This window comes from Convolutriloba macropyga, chromosome 6, assembly GCF_964194025.1.
Source record: "Convolutriloba macropyga chromosome 6, txConMacr16.3, whole genome shotgun sequence".
In the NCBI taxonomy this organism is placed as follows: domain Eukaryota; kingdom Metazoa; phylum Xenacoelomorpha; order Acoela; family Convolutidae; genus Convolutriloba; species Convolutriloba macropyga.
Genome location: NC_134473.1, coordinates 14,931,337 through 14,944,065, shown reverse-complemented (window position 1 = coordinate 14,944,065; position 12,729 = coordinate 14,931,337). Strand labels below are relative to the sequence as shown.

The 12,729-nt window shown below is 35.5% G+C and overlaps 2 protein-coding genes across 3 annotated transcripts in view; both read right to left on the bottom strand.

Annotated features, from left to right (window-relative positions):
• LOC142341507 (protein farnesyltransferase/geranylgeranyltransferase type-1 subunit alpha-like) overlaps nt 1–12,729 on the bottom strand; it is a 351,573-nt gene that overhangs the window by 81,533 nt on the left and 257,311 nt on the right. The gene's annotated exons all lie outside the window — the stretch shown is intronic.
• Nucleotides 1–12,729, bottom strand: part of LOC142341505 (uncharacterized) — a 126,834-nt gene that overhangs the window by 1,617 nt on the left and 112,488 nt on the right. For both annotated transcript variants that reach the window (XM_075392484.1, XM_075392485.1), the window contains 6 exons: nt 11,553–11,737; nt 8,668–8,850; nt 8,215–8,389; nt 3,243–3,405; nt 2,510–2,805; nt 1,405–1,650 (listed from right to left, as the gene is read on the bottom strand). In XM_075392484.1, the coding sequence (XP_075248599.1) occupies nt 1,405–1,650; nt 2,510–2,805; nt 3,243–3,405; nt 8,215–8,389; nt 8,668–8,850; nt 11,553–11,737 (1,248 nt within the window). The remainder of the gene's footprint in view (nt 1–1,404; nt 1,651–2,509; nt 2,806–3,242; nt 3,406–8,214; nt 8,390–8,667; nt 8,851–11,552; nt 11,738–12,729) is intronic.

Sequence of the window (12,729 nt, the reverse complement as noted above, 5' to 3'; positions counted from 1 at the left end):
CATTTTACCCAATGTCATTTTACCCAATGCCTATTTTAACGTAATGTTAAAACTATTGTTAAAACTACCAGAACGACTATTTAGCCGACTATATAGAGATTTCTTTTTGAAGTCTTTTGAAATTTACAGCTCAAAATTTTCAAGTTGAGAACATGAAAACATAACAAAATGATAAAATTGGGCCACGTAGCAAGTGCATAAACTGTCCAGTGTATAAACAAACGTATTTACAATTTAAAAAACTAAACAGTCAAACTAAAATTGATTTGACTGAAATTAAAACTGATTGACTGAAATCGTGATATTAATTGCAGCTTTAATAACAAATCATCTCAACATCATTAAAATATTTAGAAATTGAGTTTTTCAGTTTGCTCTAGTGGCGGTTCTGCATACGAGTTACTTTCAGTTTCAGTGAGGATAAGTTCTGCGGATAATAAATATAAGCGCAGTTTTTGCGTAGCATGTTTAAATATAGGGCCATGCAAGTGACGGTAAAATCATTGAAGGCAAGCAATTTAGTTCAGCTTGCTTCAAAAAAATCGTCACTACTATTCAAGATTGAAGACTTTGTGATTGCACCAAAAACAATGTGAAAGATCCTCGTTATTTATCCTCCTTATTTAATCCTCATTTCGAATGATCACACAACACATTTTTATTTGTTTTACCTTGTTTTGTTTTGTTTTAATTGGATGTAACTGAAATCGGTATTTTATCACTGTTCTATTCCGCCAAATATTTTCATTTACACTAAAATGTGTATTTGTGTGTTCTGATAGTTATTAGGATACATTTGAGATATCAAATTTTGTCAGAAGCTGAGTTATCGGTAAACGCTGATCAGCAAATAGTTGTTTTTAATCCGTAAATTGTATAGCAAGTGACCTTTCTGCAGTTATGAACTAATTAGATTTTTTGCTCAATTCCTTTAAAATAATTTTTGCATTCGAAAATGATTGAGGCTGAAAAAGAGGGACGCAATATGGATAGTAGTTTTACGAAATGTAGTCTCGACTATCCTGGAGCTGCTAAAAATCCTGAAACAAGTCTTTTCATTACTGTACTGGATTAGAAAAGTGCCTGATTTTGATCGAAGAGTACTTTGATGCGTAATCTCCGCAAAGATTTGAGAACATTACCTACAAAAGAGTTTAGAAACTTAAGCAACTTAATTCGCTTCTTTGACTTTTTTTGGAGAGTTTCAGAACAAAAGAAGTGACTATCATTAGTCAACAATGTTATGTTTCGGAATAAACCGATCATTTTCTTAGAATGCCACTCAAAAACTGTCATTTCTTAAATTTAAAAAACTAGAAAAAAACATAAGGGCTTTACCGTATTTAACTCAAAGTACCAAAAATCAAAAACGGTCTTCGGGTCAAATTTTTAACGAAGAAGTACCTGCAGAATCTTGTCGAGAGGAGTCCAGCAGCCATCGAGATGTCTTCGCTTTCCCCCCAATCTCGCTCATCTGGGAAGGAGGTCGACTGCCTCCCCCACTGTTATCCAAGTCCTCTGAATGAGTACCACCCCCTCTCTTTCCTTGATCCTCAATTCCCTGATAACTTCCTTCCAAACTTTGGACACTTCTACTTCGCTTCTGTTCCTCAATCAGCTGTTGTTTGTCAGATGAGCGGTGCTTCTTAGCTAGAATTTAAAAACGTTATATATTCACCAAAATTCCAATGTCTTCATAGATCGATAAAACCAAGTTTAGGTAATTTAATTTGTTTTGAAACTAATGGTTACAACCAACAGCTGGTATGTCAGCTCAACAGAATTAAAAATTGTTACGGTTGTGGTCTGTGTAAGTGAGTAGGTGCGGCCTGCTCATTTAGAACCTAAAGCGACCAACGTCGCGCAAACTGCTCAGAAACGACAGGCGGGGAAATTTAATTCTGAGGCTGTATCACAAATAAATTTTTCATTATGTCTTACATCTCGAACTGCTGTGCGGTTCTCGATTAATACCAGACTTTCTCAATGAGTTGATCACAGTCACGTAAACTATACAAGATCATTTCTTTAGATGGCTTTTTAAAGAAAAATGGGTTACTAGTGTTAGATGTTTGCTATTCTGACAGATCTCAGCAATGATCGAATTGATGACTTTGTTTTCGTATCTCGGTTCCCCGGTTCATTGCAAAATTTTTCATTTCCCATTTTTTTTATTTCATTATGCATTTTAATTAGAAATACACAAAAGAGGTTAGAATAAAGACGTAAGCGACATCTCATCGGACTTTTTTCAGACTTTGCCCTCTGATGAGTTCTAGGTGAGACCACTGTCCAGACTATCGTCAAATCTAAGCCCTTGAGGGACGATGTATCCACAGTCGAGTTCTCGACTCAAAAAGTCGAGGGGGACGATATTGAGGGTCGCAAATCACCTACCGTGTACAATCTAAGATGGTCTGATCACAGGCTTCTCGGCTCTGGAAGCTCAGCCAGGGTAAAAAAATCAATATACATAATAATCTTTTTACAGTGTACACTAACAACTAACCACTCTTCTTGCGTCTTTGTTGCATGTACTTCTGGATTGGACTTCGCAACTCAATCCAGGCCTCAAGGTTCTCAGCTGGAAGAAGGAGCAAATAGCAGCAGAGAATGAAAGACTGGAACAGGACACAGACTCCCAGACCCACATTGGCAGCCTCGCTGTTCTTGGAAATGAGAAAGGGGTACAGTCCAAATATGGGTGGGAAGAGGAAGAGTAAGAGACGTGCTCTGAATATGATTTCACGCAGCTCATCAGGAATGTCGTACTCTTCCATCTGTCTCGACAGTTTGTTAGCATTTCTATTTAATAAAGTAAACAATGTGAATGTTTGCGCATCCCTAATCGACCTTACTCGCCTATCTTGTAAGAACCTTGCAAGACTCTTGTACCAAATTGTATAATCTTACAAGAGTCGGGCAAGATTCTTACAAGATATGCGTGTAGACACGGGGCTTTAACAAGATAGGCGTTTAGATGCAAGATCTTACAAGATAAGCGTGTAAATACAAGATCTTGCAAAATAGGCGTCATTTGCAAGATTCATACAAGATCTTACAAGACAGGTGTGCAAGTTCGACTGTGGATAGCTTGAAAGGGTAAACTTAGAACACAATAAAAACTTTCGATGAAGATAGTCTCAGCAATATTTGGAGTCCGAGGAAATTTCGCAAGCATACACGTCGCCACGAAAAGATCGATTCGTATTAATTTATTTCTAAAAACTTGATTGGTGTACCTGTAAATGAGAAATGAGACGACAATCTGTCCAATAATGAGATATAGAGCGAGAGGGGTGTATATGAGGAAGAATGCAGTGTATGAGTCGTATGCTATGAAGCAGGAGTGGGACTCCCCAATGTCGTCCAGTGTCAACAGGAACGAGGTGAAGGACATAATCGCTAGAAACAACATTACTGGTTTGAAACTATGCATGGGTAATCTAACTGCTGAATACTTGCGGATCTATTCTGTTCTCCCCTCCCCCCCCCCATTTACTGGGATTATATGTTTTATGGCCCCCAGGCGCACGTGCATTATTTTTACATAGTAAAGTGCTGTATAGCAACACATAATTTCTAACTGCGGGTCATAAAAAACACTGGGGGTGAATTCAACACACCTTAGTTTTGTTCAAGAGCAACCCAAGCAGGTTCTCATTAAAAGTTATTTTTAATAATTGTTAACTGTCGTGGAGGGAGGCTGCAATTCAAGGTCATGCTCATTACACCAACTATTCTAAAATACTAGCTCTATAACTGCATAGAAGTGAACTTAGATACTCTATCTGTCATTTAATTTTGGGTTCAAAGTTTCCTCAAGCTCTGTCCGGCTATTTTGAGTGGCCTAAGATGACTGGTACTCAATTAGAAAAACTCTGCCAGTTCTTTATACGGTGACTGTATTATAATTTATTTTAATTTTTTTGGGGGGTGGGGTTCTGGACTTCAGAGATATTTTGATATTTTAAGCCTACGCAAGAAGGGTTTTGACGTTGAAGATATTAAAGCTATTGGTTTTTCTCCTCATTGAGATATATTTATGTCGAATAAGTACCAAAATTTTCTCTTGCGTCAATGTTGCTTATCAATCTAGATACAAGCGCTGTATCTTAACTATGGCGCTGTATGAGAAACTAAACTCAATTGATCTTAACGATACAAATTCAATGCGTTCATTATTTTTGGATTTCATTAAAGAAATTAATTATCAAAAAGAAGAAATCAACCAACTGGATGTGATCAACTAAGGACCGAAAAGGAGGAGCTTTCAAAGAGAGTTACTAAATTGGAACGTTATTCATCTTTTATGTGTTTGACTTTTCATGGGGTAGAGAACGGTGGTGAGTACCCGGTACACAAAATTGTGGAGTTAATCAGGTCAGTACAAATTCCAATTGAAACTCATGATATTGCTGCCTGCCACTACCTACCTGGGAAAGGTAAAAGAAAATCCATAATTGTTAAATTTCTTTATAATCATCAGCGCGATTCGGTATGGTTTAATCGCAATTTTTTTTGATCCGGTTTCTGGGGCGAAAATCCAGAAACCGAAAATCCAGAAAATCCAGAAAATCCAGAAACCAAGGCGGCAGGTGGCTTTTCAATCACCTCAAGGAAGTTTTCAAAAGCATTGTGGCACAAAACAATTTGACAAGCTGGACAGGTTATCCTGTTTGACTGAAAAAGTATTCAATTTATTGGTTGAAAAAGAGTCTCCGCCGTCCAAAAAAAGTACAAACTTGAACGATGAATGCAAAAACTTCTCGAGTAATCAGAGCAGTGAAGAGAATCCGATTTAGTCTTCATAGATCATTGATTGTCATACTAAAAACGAAAGCCGAACTTTTTTGGGTTTAAACATTCAGTCTTTGAGATTCCATCATGCTGAACTAGTAGTTTTCCTTGATACATTAGATCAAAAACCTGATGTTATTGCTTTAACTGAAACATGGTTAAAAGATAGTGACCAGCCTGACGACTATGATCTACCAGGTTATCAGACAATAGTGTCGAAACCCAGAAACAACGCTAAGAGACGATCTGGTGGAGTAGCCTTTTACATTAGAGATAATCTTCAATATACAATTCAGGATACTAACACAGAAATTGAATGCTTAATTTTACAAGTGAAATACGACGAGAAATGTTTGCATAATTTTTGTGTGATTTATAGACCTCCGTCTTTGAAGTTAACTGATTTTCAACCAAAGCTGGAAACCATTTTACATTGTTTGAAGTTTTCAAAAGAGGAAAGTTTAATCTTTGGTGATTTCAACATAGATATATTAAAGAGAGAAAAAAGTACAAAAAATTATGAGAATGTTTTCAGATCATTTGATTTTCAAGTACAAAACTCAATGCCTACAAGGGTAACCAAAAATTCAAAGAGCTGTATTGATCAAATAATCACAGAAACAAACATAAAAACTGAAACGCTAGCGACGACAATAAGCGATCTTTTTATATTAACTGCTGAATTTTTTGTATCAAGCTTAAAAATTAAAAGCATTCAGTCATCGGTACTCATGCGAAATTTGAAATCAATCAAAACAGACAAAGCGCTGAATTTTCTTTTCGTCTTAGACCAGAATATCAAAAAAATTCCTGAGAATTTGAATGCTAATGATTTCATGAGTACAATGATCAAGAAAATTATTGAAAGTTTAAACAAATTTGCGCCTGAAAAGGTGTTCGAAACATCTGATTCTCCTAAATCTGCAAGCTGGATTACAAATGAAATCAAAAATTCCATTGTAAAGAGAGACAAAATGTTTCAAAAATGGATAGCAGAGCCTACTATTGAAAACCAAACTAGATATAAACAAATACGGAACAAGGTAACTAACTTGATAAGAAATGGAAAAAGAGACGATAACTTCAAAAAACTAGGCAAAAATCCAAGCCCAAAAATTATTTATAGGACACTAAAAACTTGTAAAAGAAAGGACAATACCGCCTATTTACCAAATCTTCATGACTTGAACGATTACTTTGTTTCAATTGGACCAAATTTATCTGCAAAATTTAATAACGAAAAAAGCAGTTGCAATATACGCAATAATGAAAAAACGATGGTACTTCATCAAACAAATGAATCAGTGGTTACAAAAATCTTGAGGAAAATGAAAAACAAGAAAAGTGCTGGTCATGATGGAATCTCAAACGAAATTTTGAAGTGTTGTTCTCCCATTATTGAATGTCATCTTGCAAGAGCCATTAATTATTGTTTGCTAGAGCGTATTTTCCCAGATTCATTAAAAATAGCCAAAGTAATACCCCTATATAAAAAGGAAACAAGACTGACCCTGGTAATTACAGGCCTATCAGTTTACTGAGTACAATAAGCAAAATTCTGGAGAAGATCTTACTTAAGAGGATGATGAAATTTTGTGTAAAAAACAATTTGCTAGCGAACAATCAGTTTGGATTTAGATCTAAAATGTCATGTGTACATGCAGTTGCCACCATAACGGAGTATATTCGAAATGTTACTGCCAACAAATCAACTGGGCAAGCTAGTTTTATTGACTTAAGCAATGCTTTTGATACAAAAGATCATGAAATTTTGTTACTAAAAATAGAAAGATATGGATTCAGAGGTCCAATTTTAGAGCTATTGAAGAATTATTTAACTGGGCGCACCCAGTTAGTAAGTGCAGGATGCAAAAAAAAACGATAGAAAAGCAAATAGTTTGTGGCGTACCTCAGGGCTCTGTTCTGGGCCCTTTTTTGTTCATTTTGTATATCAATGATCTCCCCGCAGTTTGTAATGAAAGCACTTTAGTAATGTTCGCAGATGATACTACTGTTGTTAATGCCAGTAATGACAATAATTCGCCTCTACAAATGGATGTTGAAAGAGTTTCCAACTGGTTTAATACTAACAAATTAACAATTAATTATGTCAAATGTGAAGCTATAAATTTCGGTAAACCCACAAACGAAAAAGTAAAACTCAAGGATAATGCTCTAGATTACAACACATCTTGTAAGTATTTAGGAATCTACAGTGATAAGAACTTAACATTCCGTGATCATGTTGATTTTGTTGTTAAAAAACTTAACAAGTTTTGCGGACTAATGTATCGGGTACGACATTTTTATCCAAGAAGGTGTCTTCTAATGTTTTATGACTCTTTTGCCAAATCGGTCATAATTTATGGTCTATTAGTCTATGGGAACACAAGCAAACAGAATTTAGAAAAAATTGATAGGGTACAGCGAAAAATCATTCGAGCAATTTTTTTCAGGAAAAAATATGAATCCTTAGGTCTTACACTAATTGACAACAAGATATATACTGTATACGAACTTTACGTGATTGAACTTGTCAAAGAACTTTTTAAACAAATAAGCTCCGAATCTCCGCTATAATACATAATTCCGCAAAGTCTAGCAGTCATTAAAAAACAAACGAGATGGAGTTTAAGAGGCCTATTTCCCCCACCAATTTCGAAAACTACAAAAAACAAAAAGTCATTAGCTAACTTGTTGAAGAAAACATATAATTGGCTAAAACAACTGAATTTATTACCCGAAAACTTTCAAAACTTTAGTTTTCAGCAAGTGAAAGCACATATATCAAAAACAAGTGAGCTTTACATTAAAGATAATAGGGATGTTTTTACCCTCTATTACTAACTTTTAATACGCTTCAGCAAGATGACATCAATTTATTTGGGTTATTAATTTTTTGCGTATATGGGCACAGACTTGAAGAGCAATTATGCTCATTTTGTGTCCTAATTGGATTGTAATTGGATGTGATAATTTGAAATGTTGTCCAATACTATCCAATTGAATTAACTATTCTATTCTATTCTATTCTATTCTAATAATTTTGTGCAATTTTTTTGTACCATTTTGCCTCTTTCCACTAAATACATTGTTTGGAAAAATAATAACTGAATTTAAGAACACAGTAACTTTCGATTTTCCTATTTCTAGCTTGTCACATGAACCAAGTTGTTTTTAATTTACAAGTCTCAGATTTCAAAACAAATTGGCTATCCCATTAAATTACTCCGACTTTTTTGGGTGGGTATAAGGGTTCAATTGTTTCTACCGTGTCAAGAGGTAGCGACAAAACCGATCCAAGAACCGTCGTTTTTCGTCGGTTTTGTCGATTTCGTCTGTTTTTTATGTAAGAGCTGTCGATTATTATCGTTTTTGTCCGTATCGTCGACAAATTATATAAGAAGTCACGACCTGGTATGATAATGGCGTTGAAGAAGTAGAGAATAATGAATGAATCCGCCCTCCACAGTGCAGGTGTGACCTCTTTGAGGAGGACAAGGAGCTCATTGAAGAGACAACCCACTGTGGATAACATGCCAAACTGCATCCCCATCTGCCCAAATGCACATGCACCCTTATGGCCCACCTGAACAACAAGGGCGTGATTCAAAATTAGCTAGAATTAGACTGTGTGTGTATGTATGTGTGGTGTGAGTTGGGTAACCATTGGGTACGGCTGAAGAGGGTCACCAGATTGAACCCAGGTGTTGGCAGAACTTTGATTCATTGACTCATTTCACCGTGGGTTTTTTTTTCCAAAACCGCCTTGACCATGTAATTAGAGTCTTTTTTTACCTCCCCCCTCAGACTTCATAGGTCTTTTCATAAGTCGAGGCTTTGACCTGGGGAGTCTTCTTTGCTAACTTTATCAATAGCAGCGAGGTCTGAGCACACGAATATGTTGAATACGAAGAGAGTGATGAGCCGTCTCAAGTTCTGCTCTGGTTGGGAGTGTATGTCGTGTATGTAGAGCAATACCATAAACAACACCATCACCCACATGGCACTCGGAATCATCAACATCCATGAGAAGTGGTGCTTGTCAGTCTGAAACACATCATCAACACCTACTTAAATGCCAGGTTTGCTATCTTTCTCACATCTTAATTGTAAACAATCACATTATTCTAGACATCAATTAGGAAAAATCTTGAAAATTTAGTAGGGGGGGGGGGGAACAATTGATGGAACATGGTTTTTTTTCATTCGTCAAAGAATGGGAATTTTGAAACTCTGGTCTGACATTCCTCGTTATTTTTATCACGAAAAACCAAGGCGCCATTGCAAAAAGATAGCCCAATCTAAAAAAAACAAACGGATTGTTGCAAACAGAAATCTGGAATTTGTAATAAATAAGCTGTTGAAAGTATATTATATACGCATAATTGTTTGGTTAAATGGAACTAGATATTTAAGCTCTTACCATCGTCATTTCATTAGTCATCAGTGCAGTAGTTCGATATTTTTAAAGCACAATAGATACTAAAATATGGTCAATTTTTTCTCCACATCTTTAGTATTAAAATTTTAAATAAAAAGTTTATATCACTTTTTGGTCGAGCTAACGTCCAGAACTAACTGAACTCCCGCTATTAACTTCAGTCGAGCTAGATTCTTTTCATAGCTTATTTGCTTCCGGCATGGTCTTTTCCGTCAGTCGAGTGTGGTAATTCCAGAGGTCGAGGTTTAGGAATGACTCGGTGATGCGAGTTCAAATTTTATGTCGTGATCCGATGAAGGTTGTCTGTAAAAGCAATGCCGGTGTGTAATGAGCCAAAAATTGTTAAAAGGGTACCTATAGGCGTTTAAAGCGCTGAAAAAAAATGCCAGCACTTGTCAACGTATTTTTAAAAAAGAAAATTCAACACTTTATTAAAAAGCACTTAATTCATTTCCACACAGATTTTTGCCAGAACAATCTATAAGTATAAACATAATTCTAACACATTGTTTTTTTTTAAGTTTGCGATTAATTTCAACAAAAATAGGTGTTGAATGTGGCAAAATTTGATACTGCAAAGAAACCTGCTTCGTTTGGAAGCGGAAATACCGAAGAAGTGGAAGCAAGGTAGATTTTAAAAAAAGTTTTTCAACGACCACGATTTTTTGATTTATAATAAACAGTCACATTCCAGGGAGGCTATAAAACAAAACAAGCCTCGAAGATTTTGAATTGTTGCTGCAAAACTTATGAAAAAGATCATTATATCCTTGTTGCAAGTTTTCGTTTTTTTTGGAGTTTTGGTTTAGTAAGCTAATATTTCAAGAAACAGACTAAGTATATTGTCAGATGAATGGTATTGTCAGAAGTCTTCTTCATAATGTCTGTTCACAATAAGTGATTGATGAAAAAAAATTTCTAATTCTCTGATATTATAAAAAAGCAGAAGTATTTTTCGATTTTACCAAGTGACGGTTGGCTTTGAATCTGTTGTTAAAATGTTATAGCAAGCTAAGCTGTAGTTAAACAAAAAGCTGGCAGATGGTATTTTTACAGATCTTGATATCTATGGTTGATCCCAATTTTGAACGACTGTAGCACATTTTTAGGACCCAGTTAAGTTGCGCTTCTAAGGTAACCGTTAGGTTTTTATCAATTCAATTGTGCTCAAATTTACAGTATGATTTGAAACTTTTAGTGGTTAATCACAAGAGAAACAATCAATTCCAGTAGTTTTTTTGGAAGAAAGCCTTTTATATTGCTTTGGCATTTAGTATCTTACACCATTTTAGATTGCAAATTTTTAATTTCCGATTGACATCAGAATTACTATCTTTATTCACGCACAGATACGTCAGTTCTACTTTTTCTTCATTTTTTACTTAATAGACTGTAGAACTTGTCGTTGATCACTCTTTTTCTGGAAAGCAACGTTGGTCAGGATTAGAAGTCAGAAAAAGAGAATCATCAGCGGATTGAATGATTGCTCACTTATTGAAATTTAATTTGGTGGCATAAATATTGAGCAACACCGTTCGAAAGTTACTTTTTGCATTGCACCGTTCAAAACAATTGATTTCGACTGGTGAATGATTTATTCAATAATATTTAACTTGTTTAGTCTTATACGATGATTGATTGAGTTGAGTCAAACACTTCAGAAGGATCAAGAAACAATGTTTTCTTAACTAACGCGAGTTCGGGAACATTGTCAGTTTTTTTATTCATACCATGAACAATCTTTTTTTGTTTCGCAAAATTGCTGGATGATAGGAATCGGAACACTATTTCCCAACAACAATTACCAAGACTCCATGTTTGCGTATCCAGTTAATAGGAAGGATTGATTTTTTGACTTATTGAGCTAACTCAAGTGTGCAATGCATGTGTGTTTTAAGAGCTTTTTGAGCGATGTTGATTTTTTTCCATGGTCAGCTATATGGTTGCCAAGTTACCATAAACTCCATATATGGCTTGGATATGGTTGCCAAGAAAGGTTTATGGTGGTTAATCCGGGAAATGAGAATGAGGCCAAGCCCCGAGGTGAAACCAATTCTAAAAAGCAGAAGTCTTATGAACTGAATTACAAAAGTGCGTGACAAAATTGTCCAATAACCTAACCATCAAATAACTCAACTGTTTGATCTTAAAAAACTCATTATAGTTGTCATATTAAGGTCAAATATGTTAAAATATGAGTAAGCGTCAAATTGACATTGAAGTTACGGGAATTTGCAAATTAGTATGTACAAAAAGCTCCGTGATAATGGCTTGCCCCGTAATTGGCCCTAAGGTACACGTGACCTACCAGAGAGTCGGAGTCCATTTTCTGGCTGTTGAAAGTAGTAACAACCGAGAAGGCACTAGTGTGATTGGCCGCACAACATACTCTATAACCAAATATGGCAGCATCCTCCATCCCCATCTGAGTGTAGAATGCAGATCGGTTGTCAAACACCCTGCATGTGTGGTCAGTTGCCACCTCATAGTTACCTATAAACATAGTACTAACTCAGTTTAACAGTTGATATTGGGTTTTCATCTTGATCTTTAATTCCTATAAATGAAAAATTTGTTCGCATCTTTTCAAAATTTTGGTTTATTATTATATCCTTATAGGCATCTTTTATTAGTTTTTCCGCCATATTCAGGTGTAACACTGATCATGTTCAAAACTTTCTTAACAATCTTCTAAGAGAATTAAAACACATTGTCCTGCATATCCTAGGACTCCTATCCTTCAACATTCTTGCAAGAACCTTGAGAGTTGAACTTTGTATAATCCTCCTATGAAAATTCTGAAAAAGAACAAATCATATGAGTTGATGTGGTTACTGAGAATTATATATGATATAGAATGAGTCACTGCTAAGAACTTTATATGGCAGTTAATTTTATATTACAACACAGAAAATTTGAGCAAAATGATTATATATTTCTACCAGACTCAGTCAGAATCCCACAAGATAACCACAGCAGTTCTCAACTAGGGTTATCATAAGAACCCACCAAGCTTTGGAATTCTGGACTTTCAAATATAATTCAAAACCTAGTTTGAAAATGTGATTTTATGATGGAGGTCAATTCAAAACTGTAACTACATTGCAAATCATTGTGCTTAATGCGCAAAACTTGCACAACAAGGCGGCTTTTATGAACAACAGTGACAAAAGCAACGATTACAATTAAATCATTTTCCAGAGTCTCCTAATCAATTGCCAAAGAAACGACTTAAAAATTTCTCAGGTGTCACGTTATCGGCAAAAGCTAGTTTCCAATTTTTTTTCTAATATCAATTAGTCGTGCAAGAACTTCATTTTTTCGAAACAAAAATAAGGCTGTATCAGACAAACTAAAAGATCGTTAGGTTGATTCTGTGTCAAAACCAGTATACTGAGAGTAAAAATTGGGACCATTCTTGGCTGCCACGCCACAATCTTATAATTGAGCGCAATCCTGTGTTTTCCACTGAGCCAATTGGTCCA